Genomic DNA, 13,716 nt, shown 5'->3' with positions numbered 1-13,716 from the left:
GCATGCTACACAACTTCTTTTCCAGGTTCTTGTCATTTGCACAATGTAGGCTGGACTACTCCAATGCTTTTCTGAATGGACTTCCATCATGCACAATCAAACCTCTACAGATGATTCAGAATGCACCGGCATGACTGGTCTTCAATGAGCCCAAAAGAGCCCATGCTACACCTCTCTTTATCTCCTTGCACTTGCTACCAGTTGCGGCTTTCATCAAGTTCAAGACATTGATGCTTGCATATTGAATAGCCACAGGCTCAGCACCCTCCTACTTCCACTCACTACTACAAATATACATGTCTTCCATCTGGTACCATCACAGAGAGGCTCAAAATCACTTTCCAGAACATTCTTGTTCACCATTCCTGGCTGGTGGAGTGATCTTCCCACCTCTGTCCAGAATGCTGAATCCCTGACAATTTTCAAACGACAAATCTTTTTCAACTCTACTTGACTTCACCCTAAATAATTATAAATAAACTGTATTTATGTTTATTTATTCCTTACCTTTTTAGTTGGTAATTTTTTCAACAATGTCTGAAACTTGGTATTATGAATACTGCCTGTGTCTATTTGGTTAAGAAAAATCACTTTATGTATTCCCCAATTGTAAGTCACTTTGGATAAAAGTATCCGCAAAATGGCTAAATGTAAATATAATGAAATGCATATAATTCACCTAAGAATGAATAATCTGCCATTATTTACTCATCTTCATGTGACACCAAATATTTTATGTTTTCAGTTTATGTTTCTGTTGTAGTAATTGAATGAAATGCCCTTTTCGAAAATTTTAAAAGATTACCACTTAAAAATGAGTTAATTTCGGACTGTTTCCCACACAAAAGTATCATCAGGCTACTTTTTTTTTAATGTTTATTTTTATTAAATTAATCTTTATTGGATATTTTTTGATGAATCCTATCATTTCTATATTAATATTTAATTGTATAATTTTATCATATTGCTTTTTTTTGCCCTTAACAGTCTATGGTTTCTATGAATGTTGTTGTTTGGAATCTCTACTGAAAATAAATTAATAAATAAATAATTGCATGCAGGTTTAGAACAAAATTTGGATAAATCATTGCTTTTTTATTTATTTTTTATTATTGTCATGAACACAACAAGGTTTCAGTTAATAACAACTTAAACTTACATTATCATATGGCTACAAAATGTTTTCATAATCATAATAATAATAATAATAATAATAATAATAATAATAATAATAATAATAATAATAATAATAATAATAATAATTATTATTATTATTATTATTATTATTGTTATTATTATTATTATTGTTGTTGTTAATATTATTATGTTACTGATATTTTATTACATTTTCATTTTATTATATCAATTTAATTATATTTTCTAATTTTTATTTAATTTGATCATTTATGTTTTTTTCTTTTTTTTTATGGCTCTTAACAGTCCCTAATCACTATGAATTATGTTGTTTTATGGCATCACTACAAAAAAATAATAGCATGTATATTTATAATTAATGTATATAAAATTAGGGTGAGTAAATAACCAAATTTTTTTCCTTTTATGATGATGGTGTATAGAGAACCACAAAATGCAGTGCAGCTTCGGTTTTTGGCAGCATTAACACTGGGCACTTTGCTCACTAATCTCTTTCTCCCTGGGAAAGGGAACATGAATGAGAGAGTGGGTATGTTTATAAAGGTGCTTTGGTACACTGTGTGCTTGGACAATCTTCTTCTTTTTTTTTGTGATCGTGTATGAATGAGTCACACATTCTCTCATGAAGTTTAAGGCTTCATGTACATGGGCTGAAAATCATCTGGAAATAGTTTGACAGAACATCCTGAACACACCGCAACATTTTGTACATCAAAACACGATGATGACAACAACAATAACAATGCTTGTTTTCACTCTTTACAGACAGCATTGAAGATTACATTCAGACCACCTCATCACATGTTGAATCAGCCAATCAGGAGCTGGCAAAAGCCAGTCATTATCAGGTATGTTATTGACTTCTTGGAAACCTATTGCTTTAAAAGCTGCAATAAGGTACACAAAAGGCAGTTTGGTATGTAAACAGAGTATCTCTGTAACAGCCTATGAACACAATTATTGTAGCAGGTTTGTTTATTAGTTTCAGTTGACATCACACAGTGAGATTTTCAACATGCTGTCATTCATTAGCTGCTCACTTCAGTAATCACCCTTCACCAATTACCTGACAGGTAGACCATAAACCCATTTGAAAATTTGAATTTCTCATTGATTGTTCACAAGTTCTGTTTGGGTATTAAGTATTGTGTGTAGAAACAAAATTGCTGTATTACACCTTTGTTTACTCTGATGCCATGCATGTCGCAGTTGACACAGTTAGTGGACTTTTTGTAATCAAAAAATGACTTTCATTCAAACTATTTATGTCATGATAACTCTTGGAGTGTTTAGCATGGTAATAGACACTGCAATGTTAATGTGTTTGGTCTTGGTGGAATAGATCTGCTATGCTGCCGCTGCTGCTACTGAGAATTGATACTGCAGTGCAAATACATCCATGGTTATGCTGCTGTGAGCATGTAAGAAATATTACTGCTGCACATAGGGCATATATGAAATAGTCCCTGTGTGTGACTTACAGTAAATTACCCTGTAGCAGATCTATACAGGTGGAGCTGGGGAAGGTGGAGGATTTCTGAAACACACGGCAACTACTACAGCAAGCACTAGCCAAGTATTTGAATGAGCTCCTTGGCTGCTGATGTAAAAAGAAAGCTTCACCATATGAATGATGATGTAATTATAGCAGATTGAGTTAGAACCTGTCGGCTTGCACCATCTAGAGTTTTATGCCAGAACTTGGTATTTATTTCAAACTTATGTTCCTAGTGCCAAACCCAGCTTGACCATGGTGGATCCAGACTCTGATACATATGATGAATTAGTTATTAAATGTGCAGTGATACACTTTGTCTTTTGTGTTGCCGAATTTTACTGATCATTGAACAATTTAAGACATATTTGATCTTCATTTTTGTCCCATAAGAGGTGGAAAAGGGATTTTTCTACTAAATATATAACCCCTTTCACCAATCTACTGTCAAACCAAAAATCTTAAAGCTATCTTAAATAATGTAATGACAAAAGTGGCATTGGTATAATGAAAAAAAAAAAAAAAACTTCTGAAGCGGAGGGCTAAAAGGGATAGTTCACCTAGAAATGAAAATTCTGCCATTAATTACTCACCATCATGTCGTTCCAAACCCATAAGACCTTTGTTCATCTTCAGATCACAAATCAAGATATCTTCGATGAAATCCGAGCGCTTTCTGACCCTGCATAGAAAGTATTCTCATAGCTTCATAACATTATGGTTGAACCACTGATGTCCCATATTTTAATAATGTCCTTACTACCTTTCTGGGCCTTAAACATGTTAGTTGCATTGCTCTCTATTTATCATATTAAAAATATTTTAGAGCAGTTGGTGTTTAATTGTGGCCTTTCACATGGTTCGTCTCTGGAATTCACAATTCTACCCGTTCACCGATTCCTATCCATGTGAATTTGTGTGTGGCAAAGCAAATGAATGTCCCAAACGGGTGCTTTAGCATTCCTCTCTTGGCCATAGTTTTCTCGCCTCTTCCTTCCTCCACTTATACGAGCGCAAGGGAGTAAATGAGTGAGTAGCAACAGCTTTTGGATTAATTGTCATTTCATTATCTCAAGGAGAGCTCAGCCGTGACCAAACTCACGCAGAGCAATTTAGCACTTCGCCAGTCCCGCTGCCGCCCACCCTGAGGAGAGGAGGGAAGCGCCTGGTTTAGGGCGCTACCCCGTTTCTTTTCAAAACATCTCCCATAAACCCATTCTGTTGAACATTACACTCACAAGTCAATTAAAAATAGCAAGTTATTTTCTTTCCATGGACCAAAATGTCAGTTAACCGAACACAGGAAATAGATGGAATCTATAATCCATCAAGCCAAAAGCAGTTCCTCTCCACCCATGGAAGGTCTGTAAGTGACAAGAATGATGTTGTATCAGCCCCATCAGAGTTCAATGGAGCATGATGGAACATGATTGTTCATTACCATGCTGCTGCTCCAAACTCTAAACTCAAATGAACAGACACTGAAGAGAGTTCACACAATAATACACAGACTCCAGACTTTATTTACCATTATTCATTTTCTCACTCTCTCCATTACAAGCCCATGTTTTGATGTGAAGTGCTTTACTGGGCACTCTTAACTAAGTTAACCTTAGATTTATTCAGTTCAGAGCTAAGGTCAGTGTCTTATATTATGTCCCTTTTCCTGTAAGTAGAAATACTGCATTCATATTTGGACAGTTTATAATTGACTCAGGTAGATTTAAACACAATATTTGCTGAGAGAATTTCTGAGACACATGAGAGCCTTTGAGTGTGTCTGAGGAAGACATAGCAGTGGTGTTTCATTCCTGAAATAATCATCTTTTTCTTGTGCAAATCATTTGAACAAAAGCGTCTATGATACAAATGCAGTCAATTGTTTTTACTGATAGATTGAGCAATTTTGAATGACTCTGAATGAATAAATGACAAACTCATATAAATAAATTACTGTTAAAAGTTTCATTAATTAATTAAATTATTATTATTAAATGTTACCGTTTTTTTTTATTTATTATTATTTTCACCAAAGCTGCATTTATATTAATCCAAGAACTGCAATATTTTAAAATATGATTAACATTTAAAAGAACAAAATTCTATTTTAAAATGATTTAAAATGTAATTTACCCCTTTGATGACAAAGTAGGGCTGGACGATATGGCCAAAATTTATATCACAATATATTTCTTAATTTCAGTCTATACTATATAATTCCAATATGAACACTATTACAAAAGCCTCATAAAAACTTACTTGAAACCTACTACTATAAAACTATATAATATTTCAGGAGGTAAACGGTGGTCACGGTGTGTTTCACCCAGGTGACTAGCCTCCCCTTCAGCACACTCAGCCTTGAACAAACTAAGTTAAAAAAAGGAGAAATTAGTGAGTCTGGCACAAATAATCAAATAATCACTCAAGAAAAACAACAAAATTACAATTGATAACCGAAAAAGCCAATTAATAGAGTAAAGTAGCGTCCTACTTCACTGGAAATAAGCCAGATCCACTTATAATTAGTTTTAATTGGAGGACGCTACCAATTCCGCCTAAACCGCTAATTTTGAATCATCGCTCCACATAAACACAAACACAACAAATTGAAAGCACCAACACTAATTTTACACCACAAGAAACCAAACAATGAAAAACAGCGGCATGACCCGCAGTTGGCCATCGAATGAACGGCAGAAGACTGCAAAACCAAACAATAACACTTCACATTGCCATACAATTGTTGCATCATACATACTCCAATCTGCAGCTATAGGATGTTAGGATTTCGTCATAAATACTGTTTCCCTAAAAGAAGAAACACTTAAGACTAACAATATAAAACAACAACAAATCAACACATAACAATACAACAGCCTGCATACTGTACCTACAACTTCCAACGAGCGCTTGACACGGCTCACCGGGGACTTAACAGGCACGGCGGAAACAACATCTTGCCAATATAAAAACAAAAATAAACATTACTATAAAGCTAAAACACACAACACACGTGTAGACCGGAAGAGGGATGGGTACGACAGATGCTACGTTCGAATGTTTCCTGCACAGATTTTAAATAGTCTTACATTATTTATCCTCATTATTCACTCTTATAAAGGGACACCACTTGAAGAAGGGAAGCCCATATATATTATATATATATATATATATATATATATATATATATATATATATATATATATATATATATATATATATATATATATATATATATATATATATTTGTAACAGTGTCACTTTTGATAGTATAAAAGGATGTGTGTATAAAAATTAAGTTTGAGAAAACATATGATTAGTAAGTATGCTTTAAAGAAAAGACAAGTACAAGACAAATAATAATAATTATAATAATAATTATATATATATTTTTTAATAAAAGACCATTATTAAGGCAAACATAATAGAAGGGACATAGTAATCTAGTAAAAACCAATAGCATAACCACTGTTGTGCAACAAATGTATTCGCATTATTTTCACAGATTATTGCTTACACATTACTCATATCTGGTGTGTGGAAAATGTCTTTGTGTGAGTGTGTGTGCATGTGGGCTGTGTTAGGCTGTATTTATGTCAGTTGGATGATCTCGTGGCCTGTAGAGTGTGACAGTGAGCGGGGGGTTGGATTATTATTTGCTATCTGCTTCAACAAAAGCCGCATGCTGTCCCGATTGCACTGAATCCATGCAGACCAGACGGCTTATTTGTGTGCCCAGAGCAGATTCACTGCTTCAACATACCCTCCATAACCCTCCCTCCCACACACGCACACACAAGAAAAAAAACATAAGAGACGTAAGAGAGCCAAAGCGTAATCTAAGGGGGCCGAATGAAATACAGTTTATCAGTATCACTGCTACTGTTGTGGATACGTAGGGTTGGGGACTTGATGATACCTCAAATTATGCAGTTTGTTGAGGAGAGGAGTGCTGTTACTTTTCTGAGTGCTCAGAATTTAGATTTTTGCCTAGTAGACGATAAAATGGGCAAAAAAATTATAAACAAATCTGTAACTTATAGTGAATATATAGTCTACATTTACATTATTCATTAGCTGACGCTTTTATCTGAAGTGACTTACAATTGCTATATATGTCAGAGGTCGCACGCCTCTGGAGCAACTAGGGGTTAAGTGTCTTGCTCAGGGACACATCGGTGTCTCACAGTGGATTCGAACTCGGGTCTGTCATGTGTCTCATATACACTGCGCCATCCTACCCCACCCCCATATAGTCATATTTGGAGACCACTATACCCTGTACTGACTTGGCAACAACCAAGATCCTCTGCAGTGAATAGTTGCCATCAGAATGAGAGTTCAAACAGCTGATAAAAACCTCACAATAATCAATAAGTAATCCACATAACTCCAGTCCCCTTATTAACGTATTGCAAAGTGAAAAGCTGAGTGTTTGAAAAATCTGATCCATCATTAATGCATTTTTAACTCTAAAATGTTAAACTGTTGCTTCTGGACAAAATATAAGTCCATAATTTGTAGTAACTCTTCCTCCATTGAAAGTCCTCCCCGTGATGTCATGTCACATCAAAATCCACCAATGTATGTATTAGTCTAGAACTGTTCTGGACTGTTTTCACTTGTAAACAGTGCTTTATTTTTTGCATATTTCTCTCCTGGTTCAGTCGAGATGGCTTTTGGACTCTCATTCTGATGGCATCCATTTATTGCAGAGGATCCTCTTGTGATGTTATGCTAAATTTCTCCAAATCAGTTTTGATAAGGAAACAAACTCATGTACATTACTTCCTTAATGGCCTGAGTTAACTCTCAGCATTTTTTATTTTTTTTTAGTTTTTTGGATGAACTATTGTTTTAAAAGCTAGCAATACCCTGACAACATTTTTTAATGATGAAACATCACTCGCATTTTCTCCAGAATGTGTTAAAATGTATATACATTCAGTATTTGAATAAGTGGTGCATTTTCTGCTCTCTTGTTGTCCAAAATTGGTGCAAAGAATTAAAAAAGTTTCTGTTCTGTTCTGTCCTGTTCTCATTCTTTGCAAGTTTAATTCTCTTCATGTTGAAAGTTTGTTGGTAGGTTTGTTTAATGAATGCAGAAAGCAGCTGATCAGTGCTGTGTCATGCTGTGATCAGGCACAGCAATGCAAATCAATCATGCAGTGTAATTTAGGTAATGGTGATGAATGGAGTTTAGCTTGTGGTGATGACTGCCACATAGGCCTGTCTGTAATATTGGAGCTGAAGTGGAATGAATATGTATGTGAATGAGGGGATGTTGTGGAGAGTTTAGCACAGGAGCATTATTCTCCGTGAGTTGGAATGTGGCAACTTGCAAGCTTGCCAAAGTCGCTGCTACTAATGCTACCCTACTGTACAGCACTACGTTACAGTGATTAAATCATGGAGATACTGTGGTACTTTTAAGGATGGTCATAGCAGGCTCTCTGTCTGGTATCCCTTGACAATAATATAATATAAAATAATATATTATAACATAATATGATTAGATATATGCAAATATTAAACAACACAGATAGTATAATACAGGTAATATAATATAATATAATATAATATAATATAATATAATATAATATAATATAATATAATATAATATAATATAATATAATATAATATATGATTTATTCCTTTAAATAATTAGGGTTAGTTAGGGTGAAAATTCATGTTGACTTTGAAGTTTAAAGTTTCGTGCTACTTACTGATCCGTTTATTATATAATTATTCTTAATGACTGATTAATGAAAGCTGATACACAGTGCTACCTTTTTAAAATGATGAACAACAAACTTTTCATTAACTGTCCCTGAACAATTATTTTAAAGCAGCTGCCTCAATCTCTGTTACAAAAAGTGTAATTCAAACATCTGGCAGTCTAGACACATCAAATTCTTTCATGGAGCTTTCACACTCTTGTGAACATCAGCCTGAGGCAGAGAAGGACTTGTGTTTTCCGAAGGCTAAACTGCAAAGTGGGGACCTCGAGTTCCTGTTTATTTTCTGTGTCGTTTAAACATCATAATCAGGAAGACTTGGATTTAGAATTTTCATGTAAATTGCTCATAAGCCGATTACAAGCCAGGCAGTGGCAGAGCAAACATTATTTATTTTATGGACCTTCAATTTTCTGAGCAGATGAGATAAAGGCAGAATAATATTATGGTGGCAATCATCATGTTGCGTTATTATGACATTATAAAGACGTTTCTCATGTCACACTAGGTAAATGACTCTTTCCCCCCTTTCTCTCTCTCTCTCTCTTAAAAGCAATGTCATTCTGTTTCTCATGAAAATTTGATGTCCATCTATGTGAATCGAAAGTGTTGAAGTAAAAATTTTCTACATTGTTCATGGTTTGTTACAGGGTTTAATTTAGTTGAGTTTCTGGTGTAGAGGTCAGCAGATATGTTCCACCCTTCTTTATGGCTGGAAATCGATTTACGGTCAAACGACAAGTATGTCAAGCAAAAATATATCCCCTCATGTAATAGTATATTACAAGTGCCAAAATGCACAGTTTTCCATATGTTAAATCAAATGTGGAATCATACAAATTCAAGAAGAAAGGCCAAGAATTAAATCACATTTTGAGGAAGTTCTCCTATCCAGCCACTAGGTGACTTGAATAGTACCGTAGTTCCAACACAATCTCACGACCAATTCGTATGTATTTTACGAGGTGGCTAACCTCACTTGTGCGATTTTGTTCAATATACGATGGGTAGGTTAGTGGCAGGGTTAATGCTAGCTCATTTGTACGAATTCATGGGAATTGGGAAACTCGTAAATTATCTACAATTTAGCAAAAGTCGTATTGATTAATGCCTTGTAAAATATGTACGAAATGCCATGAGGTCGGGTTGGTAGTTTTGATGAAGCTCATTACAATTAAAGGGATAGTTCACCCAAAAATGAAACTACTGTTACAATTTAATCATATATGAACAAATTTCTTTTGTCAGCTTAATAAACAAAAAGCAGACATCATGTCAACAAAGTGACAGACAGTTTCTAATTTAGTAAAGCATATACATTTTTTTAGACTATTTCATTTTTTTAAGAAATTAATGCATGCATTTACAAAGGATGCAATTGTTATAATTGACAGGTAAGACATTGTCATAAAATGTTTCTATTTCAAATAAACACTGTTTTTGTGATGTTTTCGCTGATGTCCTCCTTTCTTAAAATTATACTGAAAAGCAAAGTATCATGGTTTCATCAAAAATGATATCAGCACAACTGCTTTAAATATTGAAAACAATAAGAAATCATCTAAAACTAAAGACTGGCGAAATGATGTAGAAAATTCAAATTTGCCGACAGACATTTCAATACATTTTAAGATAAGTCATTATTTTAAATTGTGATAATATTTCACAATACTACTGTTTTTCACGTAGTCTTGGTGAGCTTGAGACTTTTCAAAAACATTATACATTAAAAAATGCTAAATACCAACCCCAAACTTTTGAGCAGTAGTGTATTGGTACACAGAACAATATGGTATAATTTGCATTTCTCTACAATTCAAATCAGAGTCAAAAACTTTAAGAACTAAATCAAAGCTTCTAATGAAATTATCAGTGCATATTCATACAGTACTTTTATCATTTACAAGACTCCCCTGAAAACTTTTTCAATATCAAGGTGCTTTAGTTTTAGTGCTTCTACAGCAGCTCGACTAAATTGGGTACATGGAGAGAGAGAAAATTCATTTCCCTTTTCCTTTTTTCTCCTCTCGCCAGCACTTCACTCCATCAGCTTTCTTTTTATCCTTAAGTCATTTTCACTTTCTCTTTCTCACTCTGTGAATGTCTGCACTCTCCATCTCCACCTCACTTCCCCACCGCAGCATCTGGAATAAACTGAAGCGCCGAAATGGAGCAACAGTTGTATTGTCACCTAAAGCTGTTTTTGTTCCCTTTTTACCTGATTTATTTTCCTGTTTTCTCTGAATGACAGAGCAGGCCCGGGATAACACAGAGTGAAAATCAGCGCAGAGAGACTGTAGGCTGAATGATAGAGCAAACTGGTGGAGGGAGAGAAAGTTTATAAGGCGCGCTTTTGGAGAAATGTAAGAAAGAAGCGAGGGAATCTGTGGTGACCAGCTGCAAGAGAGGAGATAGCAGAGAGAGGCTTTTAATTCCCAATCCCTACAGAGCCTTTGAAAATTACCAATCTTCTTATCACAGACGCAGGGCTGCTTATGCAAATTGTTGTGGAGTGGAACATTTAAATGGAAAATTACTCGACAGCAGTTTTTTTTTTTTTGCCTCCTTCTCTCCCTCCCTCCCCCCACATGCACACTTCCACATAGAAAGCCTGTTTCCAGTCTCAGATAAGAAGATGAATTGCTCTTCGCGCTTTGAAGCACGTCAGGATTTAAAGACTCCAGCCTAGCTGTGGTCTACGACTGCTGCTCTTTCTGGCTTTGTCAAAAAAAAAAAAAAAATGATGGTGAACGGGGAAGGGCATTTCAAAACAGATTCTACTCTTCCAAATGTCGGAGCCGCCCGCCGAGTCAGAAAAAAATTATATTGAAACGCACTCAGCAAACAAATTCCATTCACTGTTGTTTATTATTCCCACACTTGTTGGTTGCATTGGTTCTAAACTGGATCTTAATTTCTCAACACGACAAAGCAAAAGATCCGCAAGGGTGTCTTGGACTTAGACGTTGAAAGTCCGAATGACACTTTCAACAATTTTCCAAAATTCTTTTGAAAACAGAGCCGGGCTTCCTCCCACCGCCGAGCCTTATCAGAGACGAAGAGCGTCAGAGAGCCAGATGGGTTTTGCGGATGCCGTTCAGCCAGAACTTGAGCACGCCGGAGAAAGCAGCTCTCTCATGCTTGGCCAGCAGCTCTTGACTCTAGGCCACAATTCAATTCTGTCTTTGAGAAATCATTTTCAAAGCATGTCTCTGTGTTGAGGAGAGAGCCTATAGAGGTCAATTGATGGCAGCACCTTCATTTCTTATTGTGGTATTGCGTCGTTGGCGGGAACCTGTTGGGAAAATTATGGTGTAATTTTGTTCTTTTATTCCATGCGGGTCCTTTTGTACCTAGAAGAGCTGTTCGTACTGGATAATGACTGTTGATTTATTGATTTTAACAGGGGCGGGCTACCGAGAAAGAATTTATTCTATGGATTTTTTTTGTGTACAAATCTATTTGACTCAAAAGTCTCGCTTTTGTGGTTAGTCTATTACGACTATGCTGCTGGATGCTGTCTGAATGCATTTTCAGTTACTATTGCTCCCTTCTCACTAGACACTACTAGCCTAACTTAACTTGTATTTTTGGTATCCTGATAGTAGCTCATTGTTTTTGTAAGTTTTGGATAAATTAGTCACCCACATGAGTATCAAAGCCCTTGATCAGCATTCACATCAGGAATGAGCAGCATGAACATTCTGCCAAACATCTCTTTATTTGTACTTAAAAGTGGGGCTTAACTTTTTTTTTTTTTTTAAGCTTAACATGACATGAAAAGGACATAACTTTAATTTTGGGTGAACTATCATTATGCCTAATCATACAGTAACATCTATTTTTTTTCTTCTTTATTCTGTCTTCCAGAGGCAGCTGAGGAGGAGGAAATGTTATCTGCTAATCGCTGGAGTGCTGCTTCTTACTTTGCTTATCATCATTATTGCAGTCTCAGCCAGAAAATGAGAGCAAGACCACAGGTGAGCTACATCTGCTGTGCCCATCCTGTAATAAAAATAACAACATAAAAAAGAAAGTGTGAAAAAAATACTGTAGGGACAACACGAATCAATGAAACAAAAACGAAACGAATATTATATTATTTTTTAAGCAAATGTATAAAAAATGTATAAAATATGTGATTATATGATAATTTATTCCTATTTTAATAATAATTCAAATTATTAAAATAATTATTATCAAAAACTTTTTGGCCAGGTTTCTGAATAGAAAGTACTTTATTTGAAAAATAAATCTTTTGTCTTTCACTTTTGTCTAAATTAATGTTTCATTTAATTTAAATATAGAGTACTTTTCAAATGTTTGGAAACATTATGATAAATAAATAAATAAATAAAAATGTTTTAAGGAAGTCTCTTATATATATATGATAACAACTTTAATTATTACAAATTTTTGACCGGTGGTGTAGATATTCGTACAGTATATAACCAAAGTCCTTTTAGACAAGTCATGCCACTCGGCTGCCATCTTGGCAACACCTTCGGGCAGCTATTTCAGACTAACAAGACCAGGCTCCTATCTAAATGAATGGGCAGAGTCAGAACTGCACTTTCACTGGTCACCGGGACATAAAAACTGCATGTATAGAAACAGCAGTAAAATATGATTAAAATCGCTGAAAAAGTTTACTGCCTTCACGTTGTTATCACCCTCTTTTATGTGGATTTCATCTGATCTTGCACACACCACAACTCGCTGTCGCCAAATCGTCTCCGCTGTCGCAAAACCTCAACTGTGTGCATCCGTAAGTGGAACCAGACGATAGGCTTAAATGTTTCCTGGCTTAACTGTTAAAAGCAGATGATTGGCTTTCCAGCGGGAGGGGCGGGACATATGAATACAACCGCCATCTTTGCCATTACGGGTTTTCCTAATATAGTTGTATTGAGGATTGAGGAAGTGGCATGTCTCTTATAAATAGTCTCTGATAAAACCTTCAAACACATAACTGAATTCAATATAGATGTTTACTTTGTTTGATTGATTGATTGATTGGTTGATTGATTGATTGAAAAACACAATATTGCCATAAAATACCAATTCAAAATTTGTCTCCTACATATTAATAATAATAATAAAGAGTACCTTGTGCTTTATTGCCAAAATGCAATGCAGAAAAATGAATTTCAACTAAAGCAGGTCACTAGTTGCCCTTTGTTTTAAACTTTCAGACAAACTCATCTGAAAAAGAAAAAGAAAAAGGTGTCAAAACAATCTTGCTTACCTAATTGGTTCTTGACATTTGTACAACCTGAACCGGTGTATATAGGATGCTATTTTTCACCACCAAACACCAATGCT

The 13,716-nt window shown here is 35.1% G+C and overlaps 1 protein-coding gene across 1 annotated transcript in view; it reads left to right on the top strand.

The window, feature by feature from the left end:
- tsnare1 (T-SNARE Domain Containing 1) overlaps window positions 1–13,716 on the top strand; it is a 107,335-nt gene that overhangs the window by 77,379 nt on the left and 16,240 nt on the right. Inside the window, exons 10-11 of the mRNA XM_026283712.1 lie at window positions 1,921–2,003; window positions 12,262–12,371. Of these exons, the coding sequence (XP_026139497.1) occupies window positions 1,921–2,003; window positions 12,262–12,357 (179 nt within the window). The 3' untranslated portion in view covers window positions 12,358–12,371. The remainder of the gene's footprint in view (window positions 1–1,920; window positions 2,004–12,261; window positions 12,372–13,716) is intronic.

Source organism: Carassius auratus, chromosome 16 (genome assembly GCF_003368295.1).
Source record: "Carassius auratus strain Wakin chromosome 16, ASM336829v1, whole genome shotgun sequence".
Classification (NCBI taxonomy): domain Eukaryota; kingdom Metazoa; phylum Chordata; class Actinopteri; order Cypriniformes; family Cyprinidae; genus Carassius; species Carassius auratus.
The sequence above is the reverse complement of the archived record's forward strand: the minus strand, read 5'-3'. Positions and strand labels throughout refer to the sequence as shown.